The 12,180-nt window shown below is 40.4% G+C and overlaps 1 protein-coding gene across 3 annotated transcripts in view; it reads right to left on the bottom strand.

Annotated features, from left to right (window-relative positions):
• The window catches only part of LOC133503301 (insulin-like growth factor-binding protein 3), a 49,432-nt gene that overhangs the window by 26,031 nt on the left and 11,221 nt on the right, over positions 1–12,180 (bottom strand). For all 3 annotated transcript variants that reach the window (XM_061824794.1, XM_061824795.1, XM_061824793.1), the window contains exon 2: positions 8,157–8,407. In XM_061824794.1, coding sequence (XP_061680778.1) covers positions 8,157–8,407 — 251 coding nt within the window. The remainder of the gene's footprint in view (positions 1–8,156; positions 8,408–12,180) is intronic.

Genomic DNA, 12,180 nt, shown 5'->3' with positions numbered 1-12,180 from the left:
TCTCTGGTTCTACAAAGACACAATATAGTTCCTTCTGACCTTCTCTGTACTTATCCATTAGCATCCTCAAGGCAAATAATTCATCTGTGGTACTCTTTCTAGACATGAAAACATAATGTTGAATACTTACTTCTGTCCTAAGTCCAGAGGCTCCACAACTCTTTCCCACAACTTCATTGTGAGGCTCATCACCTTTATTCCTCTATAGTTCCCAGAGGTCTACACATTGCGTTTCTTCTTAACAATAGGAGCGAGCACACTTTTTCTTCATTCTTCAGGCATCTTCTCCCTTGCTAGTATTCTGTTGAACAATAAGTTGGACAAAAACTCCAAAGCCACCTCTCCTAATTGCTTCCACACTTCCACAGGTACGTCATCAGGACCAACTGCCTTTCCATTTTTCATCCTCTTTAGTACCCTTCCAATTTCCTTACTCATCATAGCGTCCTTGTCCACCACACTTGCCTCTTCCCCTTTTCCTTTGCTCTCCTTTTCTTCATTCATGAACTTCTCAACTGATTCTTTCCATCTATTTAGCACACGACTGACACCAGTCAACACATTTTATCCTTAATCACCCTAACCGGCTGCACACCCTTTCCATCTCTATCCTTCTGTCTGGCCAATTTTTTTTCTCCAACCTGGTGTATAAATCATCATATGCCTCTTGTTTAGCCTTCACCACCTCTACCATTGCCCTACGTCACATCTCAGAGTAATCCTTTCGCCTCTCTTTAGTCTTCTCAGTGTCCCACTTTGTCTTCACTAACCTTTTTCCTTCTATGACTTCCTGTAAACTGCGACCTTCTCTCACCTCTTTCCAAAAGGCCGCACAACACTCTTCCGTTCTCAACTTCCACCACATGGTTCTCTGCTCTACCTTTGTGTTCTTAATCTTCCTCCCCACCAACAGAGTCATCCTACACACCACCGTCCAATGCTGTCGAGCTACACAGTAACCTACCTCTACCTTAGAGTAAATAGCCTCCTTCATATTACATTGTGTGAACAAAATGTAACCTGTGTAGTTCTACTTCCACTCTTGTTGGTCACCCTACATTCCTGCGTCTTCTGAAAAAAATGTGTTCGCTACTGCCATTTCCATCTTTTTTACTAAGTGTACCATCATCTGTCCCTCAAAGTTCCTTTCCTAGATGCCGTACTTACCCATCACTTCTTCATCACCCCTATTTCCTTCACATACACAGAGATCACAACCTGCACCAAACACAACTTTCTCTGTATGGAATGCTCAGAACTACTTAATCTAGTTCCTTTCAGAATTTCTCTTTCAGCTATAGGTCACATCCTACCAGTGGGGCATAGCCACAAATCACATTAGATTTAAGCGGTCTCAACATAAAACGTTTCAACTTTACGGAGCCGACCATACCATTTCCATAGTGTTTCTGCTTAGCTCATGCATATTTCTTCTCTGTGTTTGTGCGCTGGGAGAAGACAGTGAAGAAAATGAGTATTTGAACTGCTATATTACAAGTTCTCCCACTTGGAAATCCTGAAGGGGTCTGAAATTTTCATTGTAGGTGCATGTCCACTGTGAGAGGAAAAATAAAAACCTAGAAATCACAATGTCAGATTTTTTTTAACGATTTATTTGTGTGATCAAGCTGCAAATAAGTATTTGAACACCTGTCTATCAGCTATAATTCTGAACCTCAAAGACCTGTTAGTCCACCTATAAAAGTCCACCTTCACTCCATGTATTATCTTGAATCAAATGCATCTGTGTGACGTCGTTAGGGGCATAAAGACACCTGTCCACCCCATACAATCAGTAAGACTCAAACTTATAACGTGGCCAAGACCAAATAGCTGTCCAAAGACACCAGAGACAAAATTGTACAACTCCACAAGGCTGGAAAGGGCTACAGACAAATTGCCAAGCAGCTTGATGAGAAAAGGTCCACTTTTGGAGCGTTCATTAGAAAATGGAAGATGCTAAACATGGCGGTCAATCTCAATCAGAGTGGAGCCCCATGCAAGATATCACCTCGTGGGGTCTCAATGATCCTTAGAAAGGTGAGGAATCAGCCCAGGACTACATGACAGGACTTGGTCAATGACCTGAAAAGAGCTGGTACCACCGTTTCCAAGGTGACTGTTTGTAATACACTAAGAAGTCATGGTTTGAAATCATGCATGGCACGGAAGGTTCCCCTGCTTAAACCAGCACATGTCAAGGCCCGTCTTAAGTTTGCCAATGACCATTTGGATGACACAGAGGAGTCATGGGATAAAGTTATGTGGTCACATTAGACCAAAAGGGAACTTTCTGGTCATAATTCCACCAACTGTGTTTGGAGGAAAACGAGTGATGAGTTCCATCCCAAGAACATCATCCCTACTGTGAAGCATGGGGGTGGTAGCATCATGCTTGGGGGGTGTTTTTGTGCACATGGGACAGGACGACTGCACTGTATGAAGGAGAGGATGACCACGTCCATGTATTGTGAGATTTTGGGTAACAACCTCTGTCACTCAGTCAGAGCATTGAAGATGGGTCGTGGCTGGGTCTTTCAACATGACAATGACCCGAAGCACATAGCCAGAAAAACCAAGGAGTGGCTCCGTATGAAGCATATCAAGGTTCTGGGGTGGCCTAGGCAGTCTCCAGACCTAAACCCAATAGAAAATCTTTGGAGGGAGCTGAAACTTCGTGTTTCTCAGCGACAGCCCAGAAAGATCTGTGTGGAAGAGTGGGCCAAAAGCTCTCCTGCAGTGTGTGCAAACCTGTTGAACAACTACAGGAAACATTTGACCTCTGTAATTGCAAACAAAGGCGACTGTACCAAATATTAACATTGGTTTTCTCAGGTGTTAAAATATTTATTTGCAGCTTTATCACACAAATAAATCATTAAAAAAAAAATCATACATTGTGATTTCTGGATTTTTCTTTGTAGATTATCTCTCTCACAGTGGACCTGCACCTACGATGAAAATTTCAGACCCCTCCATGATTTCTAAGTGGGAAAACTTGCAATATCAGAGGGTGTTCAAATACTTATTTTCTTCACTGTATATGCCTTTTTCGCCCGCCTTTTCACACATTATGGCCCAAAAGAAGAAAGCTGCATTGCTGGTCCAGACAAAAGAAAAGCAATTACCATGGAAGCTTACGTCATAAAAAAAATCAGAGAAAGGGGTAACACCATCTTCTTCTTCCTATTCTTTTCCTTTCAGCTTGTCCCGTTAGGGGGCCACCACAATGTGTCATCTTTTTCCATCTTTCCTTCCATCTTGTGCATCTTCCTTTCTAACATCCACTGTCCTCATCTCTTCCATCACAATATCCATCAACCTTTTCTTTGGTCTTCCTCATGCTCATTTGCCTGGCAGCTCCATCTTCAGCACCCTTCTACCCATATACTCACTCTCTCGCCTCTGGTGATGTCCAAACCATCAAAGTCTTCACTCTCGAACCTTGTCTCCCAAACATTCAACTTTGGCTATCCCTCAAATGAGCTCATTTGTAATCCTATCCAACCTGCTCACTCTGAGCGAGAACCTCAACATCTTCATTTCTGCCACCTCCAGTTCTGCTTCCTGTTGTCGTCTCTAATCCGTACATCATGGCCGGCCTCACCACTGATTTATAAACTTTACCCTTCATCCTCCCAGAGATTCCTCTGTCACATAACAAACCAGACATCTTCCGCCAGCTGTTCCAACCTGCTTGGACCCGTTTCTTCACTTCCTTACCACACTGACCATTGCTCTGGATTATTGACCCCAAGAATTTGAAGTCGTTCACCCTCGCTTTCCCTTTTCCATGTAGCCTCATTCTTCCCCCTCCACCCCGCTCATTCACACACATATATTCTGTTTTATCTTCATTGCTCTCCTTTCCAGTGCATGCCTCCATCTTTCTAATTGTTCCTCCGTCTGCTCCCTGTTTTCACTGCATATAACAATATCATCTGCGAACATCATGGTCTGAGGGGTTCCAGTCTAACTTCATCTGTCAGCCTATCCATTACCACAGTGAACAAGAAGGGGCTCACAGATGATCCCTGATGTAGTCCCACCTTCACCTTAAATTCTTCTGTTACGCTTATGGCATACCTCACCACTGTTCTGGTTCCCACATACATGTCCTGTACTATTCTAACATATTTCTGCGCCACACTGGACTTCTGCATTCAGTACCACAGTTCCTCTCTTGGTACTCTCTCATAGGCTTTCTCTAGATCCACAAAGACACAATCTCCTTTTGACCTTTTCTGTACTTTTCAATTAGGATCCTCAAGGCAAATATTGCATCTGAGGTACTTTTTCTAGACATGAAACAACACTGTTGCTCGCAGATACTGACTTCTGACCCGAGTCTACCCTCCAATACTCTTTCCCATAACTTTATTTTGTGGCTCATCAACTTCATTCCTCTACAGTTGTCACAGCTCTTTTCCTCCTTTCTTCAGGCATCATCTCTCGCTAGTATTCTGTTGAATAAGTTGGTCAAAAACTTCACAGCCACCTCTCCAAAATGCTTCCATAACTCCACCTGTATGTGACTGGCTGCCTTTCCATTTTTCATCCTTTGTAGTGTCTTTCAAACTCCCCCCTTGCTAATCATTGCCACTTCCTGGTCCTTCACACTTGCCTCCTCTACTCTTCCTTCTCTCATATTCTTCATTCATCAACTTCTCAAAGTATTATTTCCATCTATTCAGCACACTACTGGCACCAGTCAACACATTTCCATCTCAATCCTTAATCACCCTTACCTGCTGCACATCCTTCCCATCTTTATCCCTCCATCTGGCCAACCTGTAGAGATCCTTTTCTCCTTCTTTTCTGTCCAAACTTGTGTACACGTTGTCATATGCCTCTTGTAAAACCGACAAACATCGTGAATGACTTGAGTATCAGTCAGTCCACCATGGTGACTATTATTAAGAACAAAACCCATATTTTAGCGCACGTGAAGGGTTTCACTTCTATTCACTATGCAGTGAACATGAAGCAAGTTTTTTCGTGAAGGAAAAAAAACAAAGCAACATTCTTCGACCGTTGCAGAGATGGATAGATTACTCATGTTTTGGATTGAGGATCAGAATCAACGGAGGCTTTTATCAGCTTAATGTTCAGGGAAAACGCACGACATATTTTTCCTAATTTTGAAAGTGCAGAAAAGGGAAGGACGCTGAGGAGGAATTTATCGCTAGCAAGGGTAACCTGCAAATTCTTCCTTAGTAATAGCTGAGCACAGCCCCTCTTCATTCTTCGTCATCCACCTCTCGCAGCAATAATAAGTATAGCATCTTATGGTTTTTTGCTTGAATGTATTTTAGTTTTTCATAAAAAGTAACAATACCCACTCATTTTCTGAGCTGCATATACTCACGAGGGTCGTGGCAGTGCTGGAGCCAATCACAGCTGTCGTCGTAAATTTTGACTTTAACTGAGGAATTTATGCTGAAATTCTGGTGATGTCACTAGTGTAGGAACAGATCTCGATCGTAGACAAAGAACTCTGGTCGATCGCGGGGCACTTTTGGTTGATCGCGCGACGGTGTGTCCCAAAAAAAAAAAAAAAGACATTTGGCTGTCTATGTAACTTTCTCTAGCAACGACCTACTGCATGGCCACACACTCTTCTTAGTTTAGCTTACCTTGCACCTCCCCCCTCCTCTTAAAGGGTTATCCTCATAGTTACAAATGTTACAGTCCTTACGCACCCTATCAATGTGGTTTATAATAACAGCGTGGCAGGGTTTGTATGAATCAAAATTCCATGAATTTTCGATGACTTTCCAGCTCATCAATACAAAATTCCATGACTAATATTGGATTGACTGGTTGTTGCAGATAGCAATATTTCAGCTCTATGATCGTAATCTTAAATAATAAGCGCCAAACCTTAACAATGTAGTAGGTGCATCATAATGACTATAAAAGTATTGTTGATAAGAAACTCATTGGATTTGCGTGTCATCAGCAGGGATATGGGCATGCTTTTACAAATCCTATCACTACAACATGGCAGTAAAGCATGCTCGTAAGTGGTTTCTTATCTGCTGTGTTCTAAGGTAAGAGTAGTCTTCAGTTACGACGGCTTTATGCAAGCAAGCCTTGGGCTTCAAACTTGCCTACAACCTATGTTCCCTCTAATTTTTTACGTTTGAGCAAACACAATAAGGCCATGAGCGCCCCCCCTTAGACCATGAGCAACATCAGACGTATACACTGTGGTCAGATCAGTCTCATCCATTGAAGTTACATGCCTCATTCAACGATTCAGATTACAGCATCCAATTACATTCCCATCAGAACATTTTTAAGAACAATTTTGGTTTTTTTTTTTTGGAAAACTTACAGTGAAAATGTCAACAAACAAAAAAATACATTGCTAACCAAACCAAGCCAACTATGAACTGTAAATTTGAAATGTTGCATCCAACTTTGTTTCATTTTTTTCGAACCCACAATGATATCCACGTCTGTTTTTCTTGGTGTAAAACTGAATTATTGCTTGCAGAATATCTTTAGCAATGCATGTTAAAAGCCGAATGATGCTACCAACCAGTTTTAAGGTTAACGTGATGAGGTCTCCTATATTTAAAATTCAGAATTAGCTTTTTGTGCACTCTATTGTCTACGCTTTCATCCTCTATCAGGCTGTGCCAAGGTGGAATTTTAACATTATACACCATCTCATCCTGTACTTTCTACTTTGGCTTCAGACCAGGCCTTTTTTCCTCAAAAATGAGAAAATGTCAACCAATTTCACCACTTTTTGTTCTATTATTCAAATACCCCGACATTCATTAAAAGAAACAGCACTACTTTTTTTTTACTTTTACTATTATTATCGATAATAAACATAAGCAGCATGCTTAATGGTGTTTGTAATTATGAGTGTACCCCTTTGAGAGCCAAAGGGGGGCAGGGTCAGGTAAACTATCAGGAAACCATGTGCTTCGGTGTTGGAAAAAAAAAGGCTGTGGTTCACTGCGCTGGATTGGTTTTCTTGTGCGCGGAGAATGTCTCTGTATTTCTACTCGTAACAAATTTTACACGCGAGATTTTTTGTGCTCGACTGTGCAGATTTGCGAGTACGATCGCGCTCGTCAGGTCACAGTGACTAAAAAAATCCCATGACATTCCCTGACCCAAGCCAAATATTTATTTATTTACTGGACTTTCCAAGACCTGGAAAAGGCAACATTTCTTCCCATGATATTTCAGAAAATCCCTGACCCGTACGAACCCTGGCGTGCTAATGCGCCGCCCACCACCGGAATTTTTTTTACATTTTTTTACATATACAATGACTCTGTCGGCAAGCATTGTTGGCGAGTGCACATAAGTGGGGAGAAATGAAAAAAATTAAACCTGCAGACCAGCTGATTGTGAAAACGTGGAACACATTTCCTGTCACAAACCACACACTGCGGCGCGTGAGTATCATTGTACTGACAGTGTTTGACTCTACCTATGCATATTAAAAGTCTTTCTCACATTTAAAAAAAAAAAAACATTAAGACCAACCTACATTCACGATTAATGGATGGAAGTCTCAAAAGTTTAATTTAATGACGTATGAAACATGACAAAGCCATCAGCAAAGAAGTCGCATTAATGGTAAGAAGTACTTTTGTCATAATTGTTTAGCAACAGCATAATGTTGTTTAAAAGAATTTAGAGACTTATTGTACTCTTAAAGTGTTGGTCTTACATAAAAGGCACAAATACACTTGCATTTAGTTTTAAAAATATTGTACGGCTCTTTTGGAATTATATTTTAAAATATTTGCGGTTTATGGCTCTCTCAGCGTCAAAGGTTCCCGACCCCTGGTGTATGGGATTCTTTAGATTAACGCTTATATTTGTTTGGCAAAGTTTTAACCTGGATGCCCTTCTTGACGCAAACCTCCGTATTCATCCAGGCTTGGGACCAGCTGACATTGCACTGGCTTTTGCCCCCATAGGGCTGTATTACTTTGTTTTCAGATGTATTACTTTGAAAACATAACAAGAACATGGTTGTATACTATGCTGTCAAAAGAGAAAATGTGTTACTAAATTAGATAAACAAATATTGGAACATGACAACTTCAAAAATAACCAAAAGTGTACAAGCGCATCTCCATTTGCTCATTTTTTTCAGCGATATCATTGGTTTGACTTACATACTCAGTCTCCCTTTTGTTTTCCAGGGAGACGTTTGGCGTATCCATATTGGCTCCCTCTGACATCGAGTCCATCTTGTAGCTCTGAGTCTTCCAGTTGTGATCTTTCTTTATCAACTTGTTGTGTAATGAAGGCCTGGTGTCCATCACATCTCCACTCTGCCCCCCTTTTACAGTTGATACACTGGGCAATGTGGTAATTTTAGCCATCTTGTTGGCAAGGTCTTCCTCTACCTGATTTCGTCCATTGTCTGCATGAGTAAAAATAAAAATGGGTTATCAGAATATGTCAAAGATAAACATTTGTCAATAAAATACTATTGCAGAGTACTGAATGCAAGTTTTGAATCGAATATGAAATGTTGCTTCAATTTAGCATGCTTAAATTTCTTTGTTACTTTGACTATATGTTAATTATGTTCTTCAGGCATCTTCTCACCCGCTAGTATTCAATTGATTAAGTTGGTCAAAAACTCCACAGCCACGTCTCCAAATTGCTTTCATACCTTCATGCTCAGAACTACTTCATCTAGCTCCTTCCACAATTTCTCTTTCATCTCTAGGTCACATCGTACGTGTGGAGCATACCATAGAGTGCTGGAGCTTATTCTAGCTATCTTTGGGCAGGAGGTGTGGAACACCACACTAACATTAACATCTACAGGCAATTTAGAGTCCTGAATAAACCTACCGTGTATGCTTCTGGGATGTAGGAGGAAACGGAAGTGTCCAGAGAAAACCCACGCAGGTAGAGAGAGAACATGCAAACTTGAAATTTGAACCCCAGTCCTCAGAACTGTGAGGCAGATGCTCTAAGCAATCGTCCACCATCCCATCAAGTCATTATTATTCATAAAGCATCAATTCAAATCATAAGTGATGTCAGGGCACTTTACATATTGAGCAGGTCTTGAATCATGCTCCTTAAGGAAAACCAACTGCATCTCATATCACCCAGGGCTTTGGTATGAAAGAAAGGAAAAACACCCGCCAATGAAAAAAATTAATTAGCCATGGTGTGTGGGAGCTGTGTGTCTCTCATTTTTAAGTCGAGATGGTGAGGAACAGAAAGGGCAGAAACGCAAAGGTCAGAAAGAGAGAGAAGCAAAACAATGAACAATATATATCAAGATAATTGTATTCTCTATAATAATGCAATTGTGATGAGCAGAAATTATGGTGTTAGTGTGATCACAACTATAGAATTTTAATATCCATTAACTAAAACTTAAACAATTATAGCAGGTGTACACTGTAATCCAATTACTGTTGGCTGACTCACTGGAAGCAGGAGCTCATACTACAAGGTAAATGGAGAAAGAAGGGCATAGAAGACCCATATTTAATGCCAAAGTCGATGTTTTGTTAAGAAAGTGGACAGTTAACCCGCTTGTCTTGGACATGTATCTGGTGAGTAAGTCGTCGAGATTTACACAGAAGAGTTGCTGGATCTGTTATCAATCAAGAATAAATCCCACATAGTGATGGAGGCGCATTTTTTTAAAGAAATAATATTTAAATAAATGACCCCTGTTTTTACATAAACTCGCATTCATTAAATATGATTGGGGGTTAAAAAAGTACACAGAAGCATATCACTGCCACACGTAAACCTTCTTTGCAACAGACGGTTTATTTTCTTTTATTAAATACGCATTATTCTGAAACGAGTCAATTTGGCTTTATAAATACATCTTGGCAGGTAGAGATTGAGAAGAATAACTCCTACCTGAAATGAAATGATCGCTACACAGGCATGTGTATTTGGTTGGGCACCATCCATCACGTTTAATTGCCAAAATTCATCAATCTTTTTGGTCTTTTCAGGTGGTATTCCATACAAATACCAATATTTAAATAAAAAACATCTCGTTTTACACAAACTCACATTCATTAACTATAATTGGAATAAAAAAAAAGAGGACAGCGAGTCGGCTCCTCTGTACACGGAAGCATATCGATGCCACACGTAAACCTCTCTGCGACAAACAGTTTGTTTTCTTTTTTTTAAATACGCACTGTTCTCAAGTGAGTCACCTTGGCATTATAGATACTAATTGGTAATTTGAGATTAAAAATAATTACTACCTGAAATGAAGTGATTGCTATACAGGCGTCTTAGGTTGGGCACCAGCATTCACATTTAATTGCCAGAATTCATCGATCTTTTCTGGTCTGGTATACTGGTATACTATCGAATGATCTCTTTGAATATCTGCCTCGTCTGTTGTGACAAATCAACAGCACAACAGATCTCGGGTATTGTAAATGTTCTCCTCCGGTTCAATGTCTCCCACAATGTCGAGCAGCTCTGTTTGACCAGAAATACGGCACAGTGAAAATGATGACGTCACGTGCACGAGCTCGATACCCAATCACGGCACTCCCCTGTCCCTAATTAGCCTGTTCACCTTTGGGATGCTCCAAACAGGTGTTTAATGAGCATTCATTAATTTTCTCAGGGTTTTTTTTGACGTGTCACAACTTTATGGGAATATGTTGTAGCCATAAAATTCTAATTTAATGCATATTTGCTAAAACAAACTTTATCAGTTTTTACATTAAATACCTTGTCTTTGTAGTGTATTCAATTAAATATAGGTTGAACATGATTTGTAAATCTTTGTATTCTGTTTTTGTTCATTTAACACAATGTCCCAACTTGGGTTTGTACATAGACAGTTTACTTTACGCCGATTTGATCACTGAGTCCGGTATTGGTCGATCATAAACATTTTATGCTGAACTGGTTGATCGGTTCTATTCTCTGATCAATAACATCATTGATTGGCCCTGCAAAAGAGGTTTAGTCCGCACTGCCATCATGCCCAGTATATGTGAATACAAAAGGATATTTATTCTTAGCATTCTCTTTGAAGTAGAACTGTCAATATTTGACGCCCAGTAAAGTTGTGTGTAAAAATGCTGCCATTCTGTTGAACACAATGATTTAACTGGAGCAGTGAATTGCAACCTTTTTGGAGCCGAGGCACATAGTTTATAATTGAAAATCTCACAGCACCCCACCAAACAAAAATGTAATAAAAAGTAAATAGATTAATTACTGTATGTACTTACTGACATCTAATAGAAGACCCTTAAATTGTTGTGTCACTATACCTCACTGGCATAATTTGATGAACAAAGATACAATATTTATTGTAGTTAAATATTTTTTGAGCAATTAAGTATACAAATACACACTTAAATAGACTCATTGCTCCATCATGTGTGCTCCATCTGGTGATCGTATCAGTGATTGGTTATCGTTTTTTTTTTTAAACTTGCTGATTGGTGATCGGCCCTAAAACTCTTGATCATGTAAAGCCTAATAGACAGAATATGAATGTCAACTGGTTGATATAGAGAGCTATAGAAAAGAGTTTGGGTGTCGAGGAGATCTCATTGCAGGCTAGACCCATACCAGCTAAACTAGCGGATCATGCAGAACATGCCTAAGTCTACCCTGACTACAACAACAAAAATCCTGAGCAGGGTTGCCTAGACATGTTTACTCCAAGATCTACTTTTCAAGCAGCCAATCTACCGACCAGGGTTGTGGGGTAGGGTGGGGGTACCCGCGCATCGCCGCGACTGCCGTGAAGAAAGCTTTGGCTTGGTGACCGTAATAGGAGGCCACCTTGTGCAAGAGATCGACGTATTGGCTACACCTGAATCAAGCGACGAGATGGATGATAGGCTAACGTCTTTTTTTTTTTTTTGGGTACGCCGTCACACGATTGACCAAACTGCCTCGTCGATCGGCTTGTTGATCGCAATCAACACATTGAGCACCCCTGCAGTGAAGTAATGCAGTTTGTGTTTGTCTACCCAATAGGTTAGTTGGTTTTCTAATTTTTAGAGAATGTTGTATGAAAAACAAAATTGTCTTCATGGTAAAAAATGTTACACTTCGTAGTGTACATATTCACACATTTTGAGCCCTGCATTTAAAAATATCACATTTAATGACGGCAGTGGTGGCGTTTGAATCCGCAAGGACGGTGACGGCAAAACTGCTTTA

This window comes from Syngnathoides biaculeatus, chromosome 7 (genome assembly GCF_019802595.1).
Source record: "Syngnathoides biaculeatus isolate LvHL_M chromosome 7, ASM1980259v1, whole genome shotgun sequence".
Lineage (NCBI taxonomy): Eukaryota > Metazoa > Chordata > Actinopteri > Syngnathiformes > Syngnathidae > Syngnathoides > Syngnathoides biaculeatus.
The sequence above is the reverse complement of the archived record's forward strand: the minus strand, read 5'-3'. Positions and strand labels throughout refer to the sequence as shown.